Source organism: Passer domesticus, chromosome 2 (genome assembly GCF_036417665.1).
Source record: "Passer domesticus isolate bPasDom1 chromosome 2, bPasDom1.hap1, whole genome shotgun sequence".
In the NCBI taxonomy this organism is placed as follows: domain Eukaryota; kingdom Metazoa; phylum Chordata; class Aves; order Passeriformes; family Passeridae; genus Passer; species Passer domesticus.
Window position 1 is genome coordinate 40550537 of NC_087475.1, and position 17863 is coordinate 40568399.

Here is a 17863-nt window from a genome sequence, read left to right on the forward strand (position 1 = left end):
GCTCTATGTTCTGCTGTAGCAAAAACATTTCCTATACTACAAAGCAACTTTGCCATCTGTGTTTTCTTGAGGCTTTCTGATGAGATGGACGTGTTAGCAGAGACCCTATCTCTCTACACACCTTCACCACTACAATGTCAGCCGACACCTGTGCTGTGAACACAGCCCTAATGTTTCCAAAGAGGCATCCTGCACTCTGCATGGGTTGGACCTGCCAAAAATAGCCTTATCAGGACTTGTTGGTTGTTTAAGATCAGGCCACTAAATGAGGTCATGAAACAGTCCTTTGCAGTCATGAATGATCAGTATCAGCTTTTGGGGAAAAGCCCAGGTAGCTCTCAACCACAGCCTCTAACAGCAAATGAGAGGATTTTCCATCTGCCACTGAACTCCAAAACTCTCTTAACAAACACACAATTTACCTCTCACATTAAAAGCTCTTCACCCATAAACAAGGTTATTTCAAGTACAAATGGGTTAACTTACAAATTGACATCCCATTTCTTTCCTACTCCCTAGCCACTCATTCTTGTCATTATTATTTTAGGGGAATCAGATTTGTGTTTTAGAAGCTTTTTATCTTTCATGTATTTACCTTATGTTTTTCATTATTATTACTGCTTAAAATGTAATAAACAGCTTACAAAGGCAGATCTCTCTACTAATCTCTCAAAGTCTTCAACTCCCTCATACATTTTTGAAATGCATTTCTGTAAATCCTCATCATTATGATACTAAAACTGGGAATGTCCACAGACATTTGAGACGTCTGCTTTAACACCACATCTCGGTATGTCTCAGTTTTGAGGTTTCCTCATGCTTCATCAGATCTCATTGGTAAGAAGAAGTTCTAAGTATGTACTGATTACACAGCTCTTTGCTGTAAATTAAGGTATTTTTAAGTGCAGATGGCATATAAACAGTTTTTCTCATACGAGAGAGATTTTAGCTGGTCAACAATTAGTCAAGTAAACCTCTAGGTGAAGCCCCTTCTGCGAAAGTCAGCAGTGTGTAACCTCAGGGGGGAGGTGGAAGTATTGTTTCTAATTACCCTCTTTGAGCAGACTAATTGCAAAAGGATCTAAAATAGATGCTTTCACATCCCATAAAACAGTAGGCAGCAAATCAAGACCGGCACACAAACAGGGCTGGGGTTTTTTTAAGCCCTTGAAAAAACCCTACCCCTCCCACAAAAGACTCACGTAATCACTCTTGAGAACAATGCGCAAGCATAAACCTCCTCAGCCAAGCCATCCTGTTAATGCCCTTAACTGCTCAGAGGATCCAAGAAGCTACAGAGATGTAAGTACAGAAAAGAACTAACTTTTAACTTTTTTCCTTTGCCACTGAGCAACAGCAAACAATTCCAGAAATATTTCCTTTTTTGCATTATACTGGATATTTTCATGTGGTAGTAAGGATAAATGAGCTTTGTAAGGGAAAGACCCATGGAAGAAATTCTCTGATATTTTATATTCCCATATTAATATGCTGCTAGTTAGTTTCCACTTAAAGGATCTGTTGATCTATAGCACCAACAAGCTATTCCAACTCCTTTCTCATAGTACAGCCTTCTGACAATCACAGGGAAACATTTCATACTGCCTTAACTTAGACAAATTTTTAGCAATACTAATTTAAATTATACTTGTGCAGAAGAAACTACTGTAGAAGTAGTAAGGGAACCACTCTAGCTCTAAAGTCACTGAACCTCACAGAATAATAGTAAGAGAGAGCCTTAAAACAAATCCATACTGTGGTTGTGAATGCACAGCTTGCTTTTATCACATGCATTTCACGTCTGTGAAAACAGCCTTTATTATCAGCTCGAAAAGTTCTCACTCTTCTCATGTCTGAACATTGCAACAGAGCATTTTAAGAGTTCAAAGCTTTATGAGCTAATTCCTCTTTTAACTTCTAGTGCACATTTCTGTCAAGGTTTTTAGAAGGCATTCTTCTTCTGAATTGCAATGACCAAACATCTTTGTCCTTATTACTGGCCTTTAGATATATTACAAGTGCTATGATTTTTATACACCTTCCCAATTTAAAAGGATACATTTTTCCTATTATACTGTCAAAACAAGACAGACTGTTCAACAGACAATAACTCAACTATCTTTTAGCTTAAAACATAAGAGAGAGTACATGCCTTTGAGCATAAAATACAAGAGATGTGTCTAATATTTTCATGGCTGCTCCTGAAGAGATAAGGCGATTGAAAATTTACCCGGCAATTAGTCTTTAAGAAGTCAAATATCTTTTTTTTTTCTGGTCAAAAGACTCAGGAGTATGTACAGAGAATAATAAAATTAATATAGAAGCTATAATCTGAAGCTGTAAACCCTAAAATTAAATACTATACCTGTATGGGTTTCATGTAATTCAGAAAAAAACCCCCAAACTCAAATAGGTGTGCATGTTTTCTAGTACTAAAATACAAATCCTCATTTGACTACTTTTTTCTTCTGTTAGGAAGAATGTAATTTTCAGTGGCTCACACTTTTATTTTGCTTATTTGCTCTAGTTTTAGGCTGTCTCCTTTTTACATTTGGTACATCTAAGCATTTGGTATAAACTGAAGGGAAGTTAATCATCTTAGCATCAGTACAGCTCTTCTGGTCAGTATGTGTTTTTGGCAGAGACTATTTATGTTAGATACACTTTTTGTAGAACACATTACCCTTGAAAAGAGAGATCCAACAGATAAGACCAGGGTATACCCTTCAAATTACTTCCACTTTTTCTTTAATTAGTTATGCACTTCAACTCAACTTCTTTTATTTCCATCTCACTTACTGTAGTTTCTATTATTTTTTAGCACCAAATATAACTGTCATACAACTGTCATGCAACATCTGTAGTAACAGACTATAGACTATATAAAGATCCCACAGTGTTATGCACTTGCATATTCTGTTAAGCAGCTAAAGAATATTCTAATTCTTTATAGCCACTGTTAAGACAATATTTGGGATTCTCTGATGTGTGTGTTATAAATTTGGGTTTACTATGCCAACAAATCTGGATCTATATCAAAGAGGGATAAAAGCACTAGCCTGGAAACTCTCTTATCAAAATTAGCTGTGGGTTGTGACCTGAGGACTCAATCTTCACATCATTAGGCCTTTACAACACAAAACTCAACAGCTTTTGAAAATAAATTAACAAAAAGCACTAGAAGCACAAATGTTAAAGTGCTAGAAAGAAAGAGGAACTTTTAGGACATGCCTGTCTCACGCCTCAGTTTTTATTAAACTACATGCAGTCCCGTGTTGCCAGTCCACACACACCATATTATGAACCTTAGGTACATGTTCTTTCTATTTTAACAAGGTATTCTACTATGCAACCTAGCACACACACTTTTTAATACACATAACTTAGCTGAATCAAGCCTTTTTCTCAAACAGAGAACACTCTACAATAGAGATCACCTGTACGGTAAAATAGAAATACAAACAGTAAATATGACTGCTCACAGAAAAAAATAATTTTGAGATTAAGGAAAAAATTAAACCTACAAAAATAGAGCACTGCGTATTTCCCATCTTCTACTGTTTTAAAATAAAGTAAAACCTACACAGATTATATCTATAGAGGACTGTAAATCAGTGAATCTTGCACAGAAGAGAAGTCTTTCCTGACCATTCCTTTAAAATAATTTATACTCTATAGAAAAGAAAGAAATAGAAAACAACATAACCCCAGGATAGAAAAACAACATTAACCCCCAACATGATTTGTTAAAGAACTATTGTCTATCTCACAATGATTAAATCATACTATGTATAGAGAGCCAGGAGAGATCTTTCTAATGAACTGCTGTGACTTTCCAAGAATATAATTAATACCTTAAATTAGCAATTGGACCAGGGACAAATGGACCAGGGATTCATCTTCAAAGAATGAAAATTATGAAGAGACACAGAGAAATCACACGTTAGATTACAATACAGAGTAAAAGCCTTCTACATGTCCCCTGTTCTGCCGAAAAGACAGATGGTGCTTCTCAGCAAAAGCAGGAGATGAGAACAAGAAGAAATTTAATTTAGCATGCAGAGAGAGCTTTCTACCACTGTTTGCACACAATCCCAACCCATGTAATCTAAGGTGCAATGCTGCAATTGCTGGCTCACAGCTTAAGTCTATTCTTCTTAACAGTTAAATGTATGTAAGGTTACGATACTACATGCAAAGCTCATCACACACAAACATGTCTGTGAAGCACAGGTTTGGATTACACAGTACTTCCAGACTGGGGCCACCATCCTGTTCATCAAACACCTTTGCTGTGGGGATTAAACACAAAACAAATGTATAAACATAAAACAAATGACTGATGCCAGTCAAATATTTTCACACAACATGAATCTCCCACACAAACTATTTTTCCTTCTTTGATGAGATTACAATAGTGGTTTAGAAAGACACCTGCACAGATTTCGGATATGCTAGATTGTGTAAGCAGCTTGCCATTATTTTGCAAATTTTTTTCCACAGATGAATGCTATTGCTGTGAAACATCAAGAAGCACAGAGAATAGACTAGCAGCTGCCGAGCTAACAAACCTCATAAGTAATTTGAAAGAAATTTGCTGGTCAAAAAGCAAATGTAGTGCTAAGACTTGAAAATGGCATGGGAAAGAACATTATAGAATAACCTGCACTGGTTGCAAGCCTGGGCATAGTATTTAACAGTAAAATGAATTTTAAACTCTCCCAGATATAAGGTACTCCCAGGTCAAAGCAGAGAGCAATGGCCATGCCCTTACACTGGAGATACCCTATGACAGAGTGAATCAGATCACTCCTAGATCACAGTGAACTAACTTCACAAACTCCCAGTGCAATGCTACACAACTACCTTGCATATAATAATCCACTGAGCAGAAAAAGCAGGGGTGTAGTGGTGAGTTTGCCTCCAGGCACACTAATACCAAGAGGCATCTGGAACCCCAAGTCCTGTGTGGGACACAGCTGCAGTTAGAAGAGACATCACAGGATCATCTCATCTTGTAGTGAAATATTTGAGAAGCTTACCTTGAATTGTCTAAACTGTGAGATTGTGTAAAGGTAGAGACTCGATGCAAACAGCAATTTCAAATTACTTTTAGAGATATTTAAGAGAGAGACACACATTTTTTAACAGGGAAGTTGACTGAACAAAGACTAGAGTACAAATGGGTAATTTGCTTTTTCTTCAGTTCTCCATATCAAACAGCACCTTAGAAAGTATGCTTTAAATGAAAAGTTATTCATACACAATAACTAAAACAATCTGAACTATACAGAAGATTACATTAAGTGAGTAAGTAGTCTGTGTCACTGAGTGTTTATAGTCTCAGAAAATGTGAAAACCTGAACAACCTTTCTTACAATACAGATAGGCAGACAGGAATTTTCAATACTTTATACCTGAACATTTTGGCATGTAACTCTAATCCAAAAACCTCTGGTACTCTTTTCTTAAACAATTTAATTGGTAAGGGAAATTAATATTATCTTTCTTCCAAGTATATACTTCAAAGTAGTATCATTAATTAAGCTGGAAAGCCATTGGAAGGGTCTTTAATCCAATAATGTAGAAGAGCAAAAGTTTTAGTAGTGATTCTAGAGGGTAAATTCATTGGTGCATCTGGATTTGGGACAGTCAATGGCAATGTTCTCATGAGTTATTCAGGCACACAGATCATTAAAACAGAGGCATGTCCAGCTAATCTAAGGTTTGCAGCAGTAAGGATGTAACATTCTCCATTTATTCTCCAATAATGTAAAACTCATAAAAAGTATTCAAAATGTTCTTTTTTTAGATACATTCTGTAGAGGATGTCATATGCTCTATGTGTAAGATCACTCAGGATTGCTGCCAAGAAATAATCAGCAACCTGACACAAGGAGTAGGGTTTTTTTCAAAAGAGATCTTATCTTACTTAATAGTCTAGACACCTTTCAGGAAGAAAATATTATTTTTAATGAAGCCCTCGCCAAGATTGCCAAGAAAATGTGAAATACCTGCTGAGGTGAATGGAGTTCATCCAACGATTAGAGTTCAGAAAATACAAAGACATCACCACAACTTGGGTGCTGCACATTATGGTGGATGGTATCAACTTTATCATCTGTTTGGGCCACAAACCAGATAAAATCCCTCTCTCTCTCTTTTTTTTTTTTAATGAATATATTCAGGTACTGTAGCACCTAAACACCTTGGTGGCTCTCAAAAATGCCCATACATTCCTACAGGTAGACCAAAAACTAATACTAATCTACAGCATTGTAAAATGTGTTCCCTACATCAACAGTCAAAATATTTTGGGGATAACAGAGAATCAAAAAGAATACTTTTTGCCCCGAGGGCTCACTCCCACAGCAGGCAGAAGAGGAGCACAGCTTGGCTGACTGCACACTGCCCTAGAAGATCTATGAGCTGTGCTCCTCCAGCTTTCTCCTCATCCATTTGTGGCAAGCTTGTTCTGCCATGGAACTGCTCCCAATATATATCCATGCCAGCTCCATGGATAGACACAAACACTTGTCTCAGCTATGACCCCTTCTCAATACAGCCACACTTATATGGGAGGATGCACAGCATATTTTGAACAACAAGTTCTGAATTAATTTATTACATTAAAGATCCAAGTTCAGAGCACAAAATTAGGTAACATGCAATTTATGAAATTCTACTCTTGATGTAAAAAATGACATATTTTACTGACTATACAGGTTTCTTCTTAAACTATAGTTCAATGTGTTTGTATAATAGATATAGACTATGAATGGATGTGACAATTATGTGCACTATTTTTGAACCTAAACTATTACAACTTTAAAGCAAAAAAACCCCCATGCACTTAATATGCTGTAGCTAGTTACTGCAATTGAACTGTTTATCACAAATCTTAGATTATTCCTTCCTAAATATGTTGATAAAATTATTTTAACTAAATTTCAAGAAAGAGATTAATAGAAGATACACATGATGCTGGGAGTGTGAACAAGAATTAGAAGCATTTAAATATGAGAAACAAAACAAAATACCTCACTGACTCATATACAGGTACCTACACAAACCCACACCATTTTCCGCAAAGCCTGTTACACTTAGGTAAAACAAAATCCATCCTAAACACTTCTACAAGGGAAAAGATGGGAGGAAATCATACCAGAACTATCCTCGGGGTAATAACTACTGCATTAATCAATCACCACACACACTAACACCAAGACAGCATGAACAATGCAGAATTAATTAATATAAAATTGCTGGCATTCTTAAACCTGCACTACAGCTGGAGCTGTTATTTAACAGATTAGTTCCCTTACTCAAGGCACAGAACTCCCAATTCAGATTTGACAAACAACCCTGAATGCAGTATCCCCATGTCTTGAAAGACCGTACGTACTTCACAAATATCTAAGAATCTGACCATTGTACATCTATCAGTCAGAAATTACTCACCTGTCTTCCCTCCTAGCTATGGAATGCAGCAAACACAGACTTAATGTAGTACCTGGAAGTCAAATTTCTTCCTCAAACATGTAGCATAACTAGTTTACATATTTTAATACACATCATCCACTATCTGCAGGTTTACTGTTTACAGAGAAACTTTAATTGTGAACATCCTGAAATAAGAAGGACAATCTCCTCAAATCATGAAAGAAAATACTAATCTTTAAATGCTTTCAAAAGTTAATAAAAGGATAGGGAATGCTTTCTAAAATGTGTGGTTTAAACCCCTTTAAACGGAGAGGTATTTCCCAGAAAGACTTTTTGCAAGTTCAACAGTTGCTTGTAAATACTGTGTGCTGAATGACAGATTCTCAGAAATAACACAGACATGTTTATTAAAGGTACCAGACAGACTCAAAATTCTAATTACAACAGATTTTATCTTCAGGTAGTATCCTTTGTTAAAACAGAAGCAATCTTGTTTTGATTGCTGTTAAAATTCGTAAATGGTGCCTCTAAGAGGCACCCTTTTGTAGAACAGCTGCCTGAGGAGTAACATGACGTGCCCCATCCTTTCTGAGCTTCATGCTTACACTACGCAGCTGTCAGGTAACAGCAGACCTAGGAAATGTTTTCACTGTGAGCAGTATCAACAGAATGGGGTTCTTTCCATTTCTGAAATTCTGCTGGATCATTTTATAATATTTTTCAGCCCCCCAGATCACTGCCACTTTGCAACTCTTGTATGCTACTCATGACTATAGAGATGAAACAATTTCTAAAATCTACTATATTGACAAAGTAAAATAGTTCACCTCTCTTTAACAGGGTCACTAAAGAGTAATTAAAGTAGTAGTCTTAAGAAATTATGTATGTAAAAATATTTGAATTAGATTTCAAAAGCCAATTCTTAAAACTAGAATTAAACAAGTTATTATGGTTGGAATCTGTGATCTTAAAGGACTTTTCCAACCTAAATGAATCTATGATTCTATCATAATGTCAATATGATAAGAATGCTGAGAAAAAAAGAGTTTCTCTAAACAAGTTAAAGCATCACAGTGTGAATTTTTAAGAACAAAAATTCCCTTAAAATTAAGTAAAACACATTTAAAACATCTTGTCTGCTTGTCTGATCCTTGGAGACTTCATTTGATGCTTTATCATGTGGTTTCTTCACACTCTTTTTCCCCCTCAGGTTGCTTTAAACAGTCTCCCAACTTCTGAGCATCTATAGACTTCACTTTCAAATATATTACATCCCTGATTTATTACTGCCCCTGTCTAATTTTCTCTATTAGAGAGGCAATTGGGAACAAGAAAAGCCAAAAAGAGGCATCTGTTTGTTTTCAGATAAGAGTCTGGATAAGTATTTCGCAGCAATGAAGTTTCATTTCATTTTTTTAGCCTTATTTTGCAACAGAGGCTGTCCATTATTACGTAGAAGTAGTTTATCTACATTTCTTACAAAATGTTCCCTTTTGTTGTTTTTTTTTTCTCATGTTAGGTCTACTGAGCTTCCTGCAACAACAGAGATGGCAGAAATGGACCCTTTCACAGCCTCTGAGACCAACATTTCTACCTGTGACTTATACGAGCACAAAGACACAGCACGGATATTATTGTCTGTCTTCTATGGCTCCATCTTGATTCTTGGGGTGCTTGGAAACACCATTGCCCTCACCGTCATTTTTAAAAACAGAAAGAAGATCAACTCCACCACCCTCTATTCAACAAACCTCGTCTTCTCCGACCTGCTGTTCTGCATTGCCTTGCCAACCAGGATTGCCTACTATGCCCTGGGATTCCACTGGCCTTTTGGAGAAGCGCTGTGTCGAATCACGGCGCTCTTGTTCTACGTCAACACCTACGCAGGCGTAAACTTCATGACGTGCCTCAGCATCGACAGGTTCTTCGCTGTCGTCCACCCCTTCCGATACAAGATCAGAAGGATTAAATATGCCAAGGGCATTTGTGTCTTTGTCTGGTTTCTTGTATTCAGCCAAACTTTCCCATTACTTATACAATCCATGTCGCATGAAGAAAATGAAAGGACTACATGTATGGAATATCCAAACTTTGAGAAAATAGAACATCTACCATTAATACTTCTTGCTGCCTGCTTAATAGGGTACCTTATTCCTCTGGGGATTATTCTATTTTGCTACTCTCAAATCAGCTGCAAACTTTTTCAAACAGCCAAGGAAAATCCATTGACCGAAAAATCAGGGATAAACAAAAAAGCCATCAATACAATCATATTTGTAATTATAGTGTTTATCATCTGCTTTACTCCTTACCATGTTGCAATCATACAACACATGATTAAGAAACTTCAGCAAGAACCCTTGTGCACTGAAACAAAAATTTTCCAGAAGTCACTCCACTATACTGTATTTCTGATGAATTTTAACTGCTGCCTAGATCCTTTCATCTATTTCTTTGCATGCAAAGGATACAAGAGAACTGTACTGAAAATACTGAGACGACAAGTGAGTGTATCAATTTCAAGTGCTGCCAGGTCACATCACGAAGAAAGCTCCCGCGACGCAGGGGAAACACAAATGACGGTACTTGCTAAATCTTCCAATGGAAAGCTACCTGAAAAATAGTCTGTAGTACCCCACAGTGAACCAAGACTAAAAATCCAGGGTCCACAGCAAAAACTCTTAGCGCTCCCCTACAGCAGCTTAAGTAAAATTCTGTTTCGCAGGATGTCAGAGAATCAAGGAGTGATAGACTGAAAAAGATTTGTCACAGGACAGCAGGAAAACTCAGCATTATAATCTTGCTGTATCCTTTTGACTGATCTCTTATTTTTCCCAGGAAATATGCACCATTGCAGATGTTCAGATTCCATGCCACACATACATATGCCTGGATGTTACTAGCTCAAGCAGAGCCAAATCACAGTTAGGATTGAGCACAAATACAGCTTACAGTTCAGACCAACTACAACCAGAACATCTGAAAATTTCAAGACCTCTAGCTGAGCTTCAATTACAGCGATGGTTTTGTTGGCCCAGTCACACAAACAGAGGAAATAAAATTTTGAGATAAAATAGACAACTTTGCTCATTTAACTGTGACAAGTAGTTAGTTTATAGCTCTTTCAAGGTGAAACTACATTTTACAGTATTTGGAGCACAAATGCCTTATTGGACAATTCACATAATAAACATTGTCAAATACAACACATGAAAAGCTAATGAACTGTTTGGTTCTCCCCAACACTGAACATCTCCTGTATGTAAAATCACTCATCTTTACAAGGTGTAATATCGCTTTACTCCTTTTCCTATAGGAAAACTTTCCTTTGTAGTGTGTATTGTAAAAAGTCTCTCTCTACTCCTGTTGTATATAGATTATTTATAAACACAAATTGAAGCACAAGACTGTAATATGAAAACTGCACCATTTCAGTTAAAAGAACAGTGATACAGTGTTCTTCAGTACTTCTGCTGAAGTCAGACATGGACATAAGACAAACATTTTAGAAACCTGAATAAATGTTCATAGTTGAGACCATTCAAAAAGTAAATTAATGGATTAATTCTGATGTTGTGAGATGGCTACCTCTCTTTAAGCACTGTTTACTGGAGAGATCAATAAATGAGAACAGCAGAATTGGCTGGGAAAGAACAAGTTTTCCCATCATGTCTTCATACAGTGTATCTGGGACCCCTTTAGGTATGCTGAAATTGGCTCAGGAAATAGACCAAATGACTTAAACACATCCTGCTGGAATCAGCTCAATACCAGCTGAGAATCCAGGATGTAAGCCCTGGGTTCCTGCTGATGTGCCCTTCCGTCACGTTTCAGCTTCCTTCCCTACTTTATTCCTGGCCCCTCTATCTTTTCTTCAGTGTTCCATCTTATTAGTATGCCTTCACTGGCCAACACAACTTGATACCTCAACCAGGAAGTTGTGATGGAAAATTAAAGAGTGCCTGATAACCATCAGTAAAAGCTATGCCACATGTTAGAACAAATTTTATTTATTTCAACTGTATTTTTCTGACATTGAGGTTGTATTGGAAGTCAAATAAGCATATCACATTTGTCATCTTTGCAATTCCTTCCTTCCTCACGTGCTGACCTCTCCCTACCTGCAAGCACGGAAGGGTCGTACCTGACAAGCAGTACAGAAACATTAAATTAACAATTAATTCTTTTATGGCAAAGAAACCACAAACCCCCTATATTTCATACCACTTAAACTGCCAAAAATGAGTTTCTAATTCTAAAATACTAATTCTCTCTTTTCTAATTATAAAAGACACTATGCAGCTTCAGAAAAGCAGTGCAAGAAGAATAACTTTTATCAGGAGAAGTCCTACTTATTCTGTATGTTCAAAGGTTCTGTTTTTGTCAGCTTTTTTAATAAACTATTTTAAAACATTATTTAAGAATGTGTTCCTATTGAATTAAGCAAATGGTAACCAGATAAAATCATAGACCACTCATGAATACCTAGAAGTTGTAGAAATAAAATATATGTATTGCTAACATCTCACCAGCACAAGTTTATTTTATTCTACTAATGCTAAAAGCTAATTTTCTTCTACTAGGCTTTTTTGAGTTTTTAGTATGCATTTCATCTAACTGTGATTATAAAATCTTAAAAGACAAGAAAGCTTTTTAATATTTGTCTGTAAAATACAACTTAAATATGTATTAAAACACCACATACTGCTGGTAACTACACTCTTCTAAGTAGAAGCAAAGTGAAGATTTCTACTGAACATCTTTCTCTATCCCCATTTTCTCACATTAGCAATTCTGTTATTTTCAATATTGGATTTTGTTTCTAAGTCACACCAGCATTCCCAAACAGCTAACTTAGCATCAAAATACTGCTCTAGCATGAGTCCAGTTAGATACAGGTTTGAGAAAAGCTACTTGTTTCTCATTATTTAAATGTTTCTCAAATGCAGAAGAAACCAGTAAAATAAAAACTTTTAAAAGCTGAGATAAGCTCTGTTTCCTGACAAAAGTGCTGCAAGCGCTAACATACAGGTGGACAATGACAATTCCTATCTGTGGCAGCTGATGCCACTGCTCCTCCACACTCCTTGTCAGGATGCACTCGCAGCTCAAGCACACTTGTGTCAGTGAGGAGACTTTTCTGTCATCTGCCAAAAGCAGCAGTGAGGGATTCACTTGGCTTGGGACACTGCACTGAAGTAAAACATTTAGAGAGCTGTTCCTTGTACCAGCTGTGGCATGGTACATGGCAGCCATCAGCAGAGAGATGGTAACAACCTGCCGCATGGGACCAAAGGAGAACAGTGAGAGTAAAGAGTTACAGCTGTTCTCAAACAACTGGTTTCCTCCATGATGCCCTTATCCAACTTGTGGCTTGAAGTAGTGTGAGGTTTGCAAGAAAAAAAATAAGCTTTTTCTTTGGGGAAAGCTTTTCATACATTCTAGACATTGTTCCTTTATGTGTGAAAGCCTGGCAAATGGTCACACAGACCTAGAACTCTTTCATGTTTTTCATACACAAATAAAGCAACTGACAAGTAGCAATAGGTTCAAATGGCATGTTCATTGTGAGGATCTGACTGGAGCATTTCAGAAAAACTGGGTCTCTATTTGGAGGTTGAAGTCTAGTCAGGATCTTGAAACACATGTTCTTGAAAAAACAACAGCATCTCTTTTATCTCTAAACTTTGGAGTCTCAGGCCAGGCAGCTGCTAAGAGGACTCCAACTATGTGGAGTCCCAGTTCTAGTACTAACACTGCATGTCCACTGCTGACATCTCCCTCAAAACCTACCTGGTAGGGAATGGGACAGAGCATATAGGAAGCAAAAATTATGATGGTGGCCAACTGGTATATTTTGGCTGTCTCTGTCCAAGTCCAGAAAAGAAAGATGGATTGACATCTACTGTCAAACATATGATCAAGTAAAGGTGCACCATGGGAAAAATCCCAAAACTCGCACACTTCCAGCAGAAGAGCATCTAGTACCTTCATATTTTCTTTCACTGGGAACATAAAACTCATCAGTAATAGTGCAAGTACCCTCAGCTGCCTTGGACTCTAAGGTATTGAAGACTAACTGAAATGGAGATAAAGAAGGCAGTCTTCTGTGGCTTACAGTCCCAGCAGAAGAGGACAGGTATTTCCCAGGGGATTGCTGTCTGACTGTGAGGTCTGTGGTTCTGAAAGCTATATAGATGAGGAAACTGTAAGCACCATGGTCATCTAGCAAAAGACACTGACAGCAACTCTCTGAAGCTGTATACCTGCTACCACAAATAACACAGTTCTTCAAAGTGGTTAGTGACTCCTCTTAAATCAGCAAACTCATTAGCATAAAAAATGAAGGTTTTGAGCTTTTTAAAATAGATATTCCATTTAAGGAAATTTTGTTCTGAAATTTAAAAGCTTTTACATAAGCAAGGAATGGAGAGACTCCGATAAACCGATGAGACAGCCTGCAACGTGGCAAAAATAAATAGCATGCAGCTGAAGAGAAAGAGAAGAAAAGCTTTGCCTTATACAACCACTTCTGGAGGAACTGAAAAGCAGTGACATACTCTGCTCTCTTCTATCACCATGTCTGTGGTACAGAGCAGGGGAACAACTGAATATAAACTAGGGGTTGTATTCAGCAGTATCCCACTGTGCTGGCTCAACACAGAGCCAGTGTGTCAACAGACGCACAAATTACTTGAAAAACAACAAATTTATCTGAGTGCAGTATTTCCTAATACAGTCTTGGCTAATCTGCAGCCTGAAGACTAAGACTGTGGTACAAAATAAATACAAACACTCAGCCAAGGTGCAACCCTTCTCTGAAGAAAAATGGGAATTACTGTTTGTGTAGTAAATGCTAAGATATATTTCCTCAATTTTTTTCCCCTCAGAATACTCCCTTGGCTTCCTGCAATGTCTAACTTTGGACTTCCTGAGACAGATGTCTCATCTTTGCACATGACAGCCCTCAATCAATGTTTTCTTCCATCAGCCTGTCTGGTCCCTTTTTGAACTCAAATAAAATATCCATGACTGCAGCGTTTTGCAGCAAGAACCTGCACAGAATAACTACCCATGGTGTCTGGAGCCATTTTTGTTCACTTGTGACACCTGGTAGTTTCAGCTGAAGTCCCTCGCTTCTTGTACCAGAAACGAGTGAACACAGTGACTCCCTATTTACCCTGTCCACAGTACTTGTGATTTTACAGACCTGCATCAAATCCCCTTCCTTCAAGTTATCTTGTATCATCTGTGAACAGTCAGGTAACAGCTGTTCACCACTTCATTCAAACTCTAAAGAAGGAAAGAAGGCAAGTATAAATAAAGAATGGGAATCCAGCTGTATTTGTGCTGTGTGACAGAAGGGAACAGGGTATCTCTATACACACGAGGTCAACAGCATACTGATCTACTTTTCTTACCATATTAGCATAAAGATTCTCTGAACTAGGATCTTGCCACATGACTGACAAATTTGGGTAACCTTGCTCCAAGGCACTAAATAAGGAAGAACTGGGCCTCAAATGGTTGGAAAAAAGGACTCACATGAGCCTCATGAAGTTCAGCAAGCCAAATGCAGAACCGAGCTAGAATAACCCCACACAGCAGTGGAGGCTGGGCATGACCTGGTTAGAAAGCAGATTGGCAAAAAATTCTGGCTCTTGGTAGACAGGTTAAAGAAGAGCTAATAGTGTGACCTCATAGCCAAATATGGCTGTGTTTAAAAAGAATTTTTTCCCCTCCATTTGCTACTTGTGAAATCATGCCTGGAATTCTGTACCAAGTTTTGGCTTTCCCAGTAGAAGAGGGATACTTGGCATACTGGAACAAGCTCAGCAGACTGCCACCAAAAATGTGGAAGGAGCTTGCAGCACATGCTACTGGAGGAGAGGCAGAGGGAACTGAGATGGTTCACACTGAGAGATGTTACTGCTATCTGCAACTGCCTAATGGGAAGGGATACAAAAAAGATGGCAACACCCAGTAACAGGCAAAAGTTGAATCAAGGACCAATTAAACATTAAGAAGCATTTTTTCATCATGAGGTTAGTCAGACATTAGGAAAAGTTCCACAGAAAGCCTTTGAAATATCTGTCCTTAGAGATACTCCAAACTTGATTTGACACAGCCATGCTGAAATTGGTACATTCAGGGCTGGGCAACATAATCCCCAGTGGCTCCTTTCAACTTGCCTCCTTTATGACCAGCAAACTGGTCAAAGTTAGACAGGAAAGCAACATGAAACTCAATTGTCTTGTAATAAAACTAGCAAATTATGTAACTTTAAAATCTTATTGTCTTGTCCTCTACCTATGCCCTTATCAAAATGCTGTCATTAGCATCCTCCTAAAATAAAAGAAAGGTCAAGACATGGCATAGATTTATTTTCACAAAACTGCATTCATTTTTCCTCACTGCAAAAGTATGAATTTCTCCTCTTCCTCTTTTTTTCTCCTCAGTTGTGACAGATGTTGTGCAAAGGGCTAAACTAAAAAAAAAGTTTTGCACCTGTTCGACAGCAGCAACATTGTGGTTATCCTATCCCCTCCAGAAAAGTATGCATTGTCTTATACCATGCAAAAGGAGAGCTGTGTTCCTCCCTCTAATCAGCTAAGCTTAGCAGTTTCATCCTTCCTGTGGCACATAACTTTCAAGGGAAGTTGTGGTTAGTTTAACTCCAAGGCAGCCTACTTTAAATATAGAGATGCTGAAGACTGATTATTCTCAACTCACCAGCCTGAAGAGCAGCCAGATAGTGTTTTATTGGCAGCTACTGATACCAAGGGACTAAGTACTAGATGTCTTAGTATCACAGCTCTGAAGTATGGACAGCTACAGCAACTCTGTCTAGAAGTAATAACGGCAGATCATTGTCCCCATTGGGACAGGGAGAGATGAAGTTCCCCAACCAGCTGCATGTGTGATATGAGGCATTTTTGACAAAAAGGGACAACTGAAGATTCCTCACAAATTGTCAGATTATAAAGACAATTCTGGGTCAATTCTCTGGGTCAGTTCTTTAGTTTTGTCTTTCAAATAAAATAAATGCAGTGTATTCTCAATTCCAGCTATTTGAAACAGCCTGAACACTGTAGCAGGCACAAGGCCTGCACGGCCTCCCTGGCGATCAGAAGCCTGAGCTAGGAAATGCCAAAGTCAGCATGACTAAGGTTTTAGAAACCCCTCTCTTCCGCCTTTTTGGACCCTGTTTATCTCCCTGTATATCCATAGGTCACTTTTCCCCTGACCCTTACTATTGGACAGTTTTCAATACCCCTGTAAGGTATAAAAACCCCTAACTCTGCCCGGTTCGGCAGAGGAGAGCTGTCAATGGACCCTTCGCGGAGACCCCAATAAAAGAACCCTGCGGAACCCACACAGCGCTGCTCCCTCTCTCTCTGCGTCTGCTGCGGCGGCGGTACCGACGGCCCCAGGCGAGCTAAAAGAGCTGAAATCACTAAAGAGCTGACTGCAAATCACTATAGCTGCCTGGGTTGCCTGAGCCCCTCGCTGAGCTATCCTGGCCGGCCGGCATTCCCCGCTGGGCTTCTGCCCTGAGGGTAATAGCCAGCCATAGAACACCCACCAGAACCTTACTTCATTCACTCAGATAGGGGCAAACCAACTATTTTAAATGCACAAGGAGTAGGTGCCAGGACAACCAAGTCATCTGAAATTACTGACACAATAGATTACATTGTATTAATATCATTGAGCAAAGGTGTTTTACACTTTTTCCTTTTAAGGAAAGGGAAATGTTCCTTTTAAGCCAAAAGCTAGAAGAGAAGCTCTAAAACTAACACTCTCAGATGCCAGCACCAAAACTAATGACCACAAACACCAGGGGTGACTGCAGGACAGGCAGCTCACAACTCCAGGTACAGCCAGGTCACCTCTGTCCCTCCTTGCTGTTCTCCTGCACCATTTCACTTGTTCAGCCAGCACACACATCCCAGGCCCTTGGCCACACCCAAGAGCATATGGAGAGCTGCCCACAGCTGGCAAACCCAGAGGCTCATGGCTCTGAGCAACCAGCTGAGGACCACTGCAGATGGAGAGCTCAGGGTCAAGGAAATGCCTCCTCGTGTCTGAGCTGGTTTCACTGCCTCCACAAAAGGTCTCTATACATTTCCTCTACTGCATGAGGAAGCTGAACTTGGAAAAATTAATTCCTCTGGCTACAGCCCTGCCTTCCTAATAGTGTGGCTGCTGGTGGTGTGGGGCCACTTAACTGTACAGCTCAGCCCCTCTATTCAAGCAGTGAAGCACTATTGCCATCACAATCCCCTTGCAGTGCTTCTTGTGCTGCAGCTTGCAAATTCCCAATGAAATTAAGTGACTAATGATCAGATTTGTAATTTTTAAATGCCCACAAAAGAATTTTTGGAACAGACATCAATAAAGAGTTAATACCATAATG

General features: G+C 38.6%; 2 protein-coding genes across 2 annotated transcripts in view; one reads left to right on the forward strand and one right to left on the reverse strand.

Annotated features, from left to right (window-relative positions):
* Positions 1–17863, reverse strand: part of UBAC2 (UBA domain containing 2) — an 87454-nt gene that overhangs the window by 35802 nt on the left and 33789 nt on the right. The window lies entirely within an intron of this gene.
* On the forward strand, positions 1172–10512 carry LOC135293806 (G-protein coupled receptor 183-like). The gene is made up of 2 exons (XM_064408371.1): positions 1172–1302; positions 8963–10512. The coding sequence occupies exons 1-2, from the start codon at positions 1262–1264 to the stop codon at positions 10065–10067; spliced, it is 1146 nt and encodes a 381-aa protein (XP_064264441.1). The 5' UTR covers positions 1172–1261; the 3' UTR covers positions 10068–10512.